The sequence below is a fragment of the Magnolia sinica genome, chromosome 8 (assembly GCF_029962835.1).
Source record: "Magnolia sinica isolate HGM2019 chromosome 8, MsV1, whole genome shotgun sequence".
Classification (NCBI taxonomy): domain Eukaryota; kingdom Viridiplantae; phylum Streptophyta; class Magnoliopsida; order Magnoliales; family Magnoliaceae; genus Magnolia; species Magnolia sinica.
In genome coordinates this window covers 88,609,795-88,612,312 of record NC_080580.1, presented here as the reverse complement: position 1 = coordinate 88,612,312, position 2,518 = coordinate 88,609,795, and the positions used below count along the sequence as shown (strand labels likewise).

At 45.1% G+C, this 2,518-nt stretch overlaps 1 protein-coding gene across 1 annotated transcript; it reads left to right on the top strand.

Moving 5' to 3' along the window:
- The first annotated feature begins 881 nt into the window (after nucleotides 1-881).
- On the top strand, nucleotides 882-1,957 carry LOC131253621 (uncharacterized). Its single transcript, XM_058254691.1, has one exon. It carries the CDS (start codon nucleotides 930-932, stop codon nucleotides 1,650-1,652), a length of 723 nt encoding a protein of 240 aa, XP_058110674.1. The 5' UTR covers nucleotides 882-929; the 3' UTR covers nucleotides 1,653-1,957.
- The last annotated feature ends 561 nt before the right edge of the window (nucleotides 1,958-2,518 follow it).

The window sequence follows — 2,518 nt, the reverse complement described above, 5'->3', positions numbered from 1 at the left end:
AATTTCCATGGCCTCCGCGCTGTTTCATGTCATCTGGTCCACCTGAGTTTTGGATCTGCCTACCTCTTGTCCAACTGTGAACTTGAGAAACTGATGGACGGAGTGGATTTCTCACGGGCATCACTGTGGGCCCCACATAGCTCCCCCGCATGGGCACAGCGCAGGTAATTGGTGTACTTGAACGCAAATCGGACCATTCTAGAGCGACACGTGTACACATGCCCACGGAAACGGATTGGCTACTCCCCTGCCACTAGCCAATGACTGGTGGTCGGTGCTCTGTGGGCCCCACCATGATGTATGTCTTTCATCCATGCCGTTCATCTATTCTTCTAGATCAATTTATGGTACGAGGCCAAAAATTAGGTATATCCCAATATACAGTGGACCACATTACAGGAAAGAGTGTTGAGTGAACGTCAACCATTAAAAAAATTTGGGGGCCATAAAAGTTTTGGATCAAGCTGATCTTTGTTTCTTTCCTTTCATCTGGGTCTGTATGACCTAATCAAAAGATTGGATGTCAAATAAACAGTACAGTGGAATTAGGATGATTTTAATGGTGGATATCCAATCAATATTGTTTTCTTGTGGTGTGGTCCACTGAGATATATATCTCTCTCAGTTTTTTTGTTAATCCCTCAAGTGATCTGTAAAAATGGATGAAACAAATATATCATTGTGGGGCCCACAGAGCACCGACCACTAGCCACCGGGGAGTAGCCAATCTGTTTCCCATGCCCACAACCACTCCGGTCCAATGCGGGGATGTCATCATAGACAACGTGTCCTAAGCAGATGACACGTGTCATTTGGGTAAGACACGTGCAGCCACATTTTGCCACCTCTGTCCACCCTTCTCCCTCTCTCTATATAGATAGACACACATACGTGTGTGTACAATATTTAAGTAATTCTGGAAAGATAGGATGGAATCCTTAGGCCATCAAATCCACCCAATCTTCTTACTTGTAAAGCCTATAATGGTTTTCAGGCCATCCATTACCCACAAAAATCACCTGAAAACAACTACCATCATACTCAAAAACGGTCAGATCCAGTGTGGCTCGCTACCGAAGCCGGTTGCCCGGATCATGGGATCTCGTGAGCCGGAATTGGATCTACATGATTGGATTCCGCCACAATTCAGGTGGCCAGATTGGTGGACCCCACCACCGAAGCCCGGTGCCTATGCGATGACATTGGAAAAGCCAGATCAGGAGCAAGTATTGGATGCAGACCGTTGGATTTCGCCAGATCAGGAGCAAGTATTGGATGCAGACCGTTGGATTTCGCCAGATCAGGAGCAAGAATTGGATGCAGACCATTGTGTTTCGCTGCATTTTGGATGGTCGAGTAGGTGGGCCCCAGTAGTGAATCCAGAAGCCCGAGTCATGGCGTCTGATGAGCTCAATGAGCCCGATCAGAAGCAGGAATCGGACCTAGACCGTCGGATCTTGGCACCAGAAGGGGATGATGGGGGCGAATTGGGGTTGGCTGAGGAGCTGGAGCACTTGGAGGAAGAGGCAATCGCAGGTGAAGATGTGGGCCGGGATGCGATGGATTATGATCGAAGGGCCCACCTCTTCGATGAGAGCGCACGTGTCTTTCAGGATCTCAAGGAACGTGATGACCACTCTAGTGGGCCATGAATCGATGGTGGGTACTAGTACGTATGTGTAAATATCCAATGTACCATATTAGAAGATTAGCAGGATGCTCAGGGCTGTGAATTGCTCGGGCTGACCCGACAGGCCTTCGGGTTCTGCTCCTCGTTGGTCCGGGCTCTCCTGAAGTATCTGGCCCGTGGTCGTGTTCGGGCTTAAAGCTCCAGCCTGTTTTAAAAGCAAGCCAGGCTTAGACATAGCTCACCAAAGCCTGCTATCCCGGCCTGGCTCGTTAATCCTTAAGAAGTTTAAATTTAAATAAAAAAATTTCCTCCTTCCAAAATTTAAAACGCCGGCTCTTTCTTATGACAGCAGAGAGAGGAGAGAGGACAGGTGTTCACATGCTGCAGCTGTACGTGAACTTTAACATTCAACCATTAATTCTTTCAAACATGTCATGAAAATATTATATACTATCCATAAAAATATCACATTTTATGTTAAAAATGGTTATCCACATTGTGAAAGTAAAAACATATCAACTCATTGTGTGAGTATAAAGTAAAACATATTTACTCATTCTGTGAAAGTAAAACATATCTATTCATTGTTTGGGTATAAGTAAATCATATTTACTAATTGTGTGGGACAGGAGAGGTAACTCGTTTCTACAACTATCAATCCCCTAATTTAAAATATTGAAAAAGAGATGAATAGATTAAATGGATTAGAGCTTTATACTATCAGCATGATGTGGCTCACCATTTACAGGACTGGATTTAATATACAGGTAAGCGTTGGCTGAAATGTGAATTTCTGGTTCGGCAAGTTTTCCTTTTCAGCAAGTTCTTTACAAACAGATTCTCCTGCTCCCTTCGGCCAGTTAGAGGGATGCGGATTTCCTTCGGCAT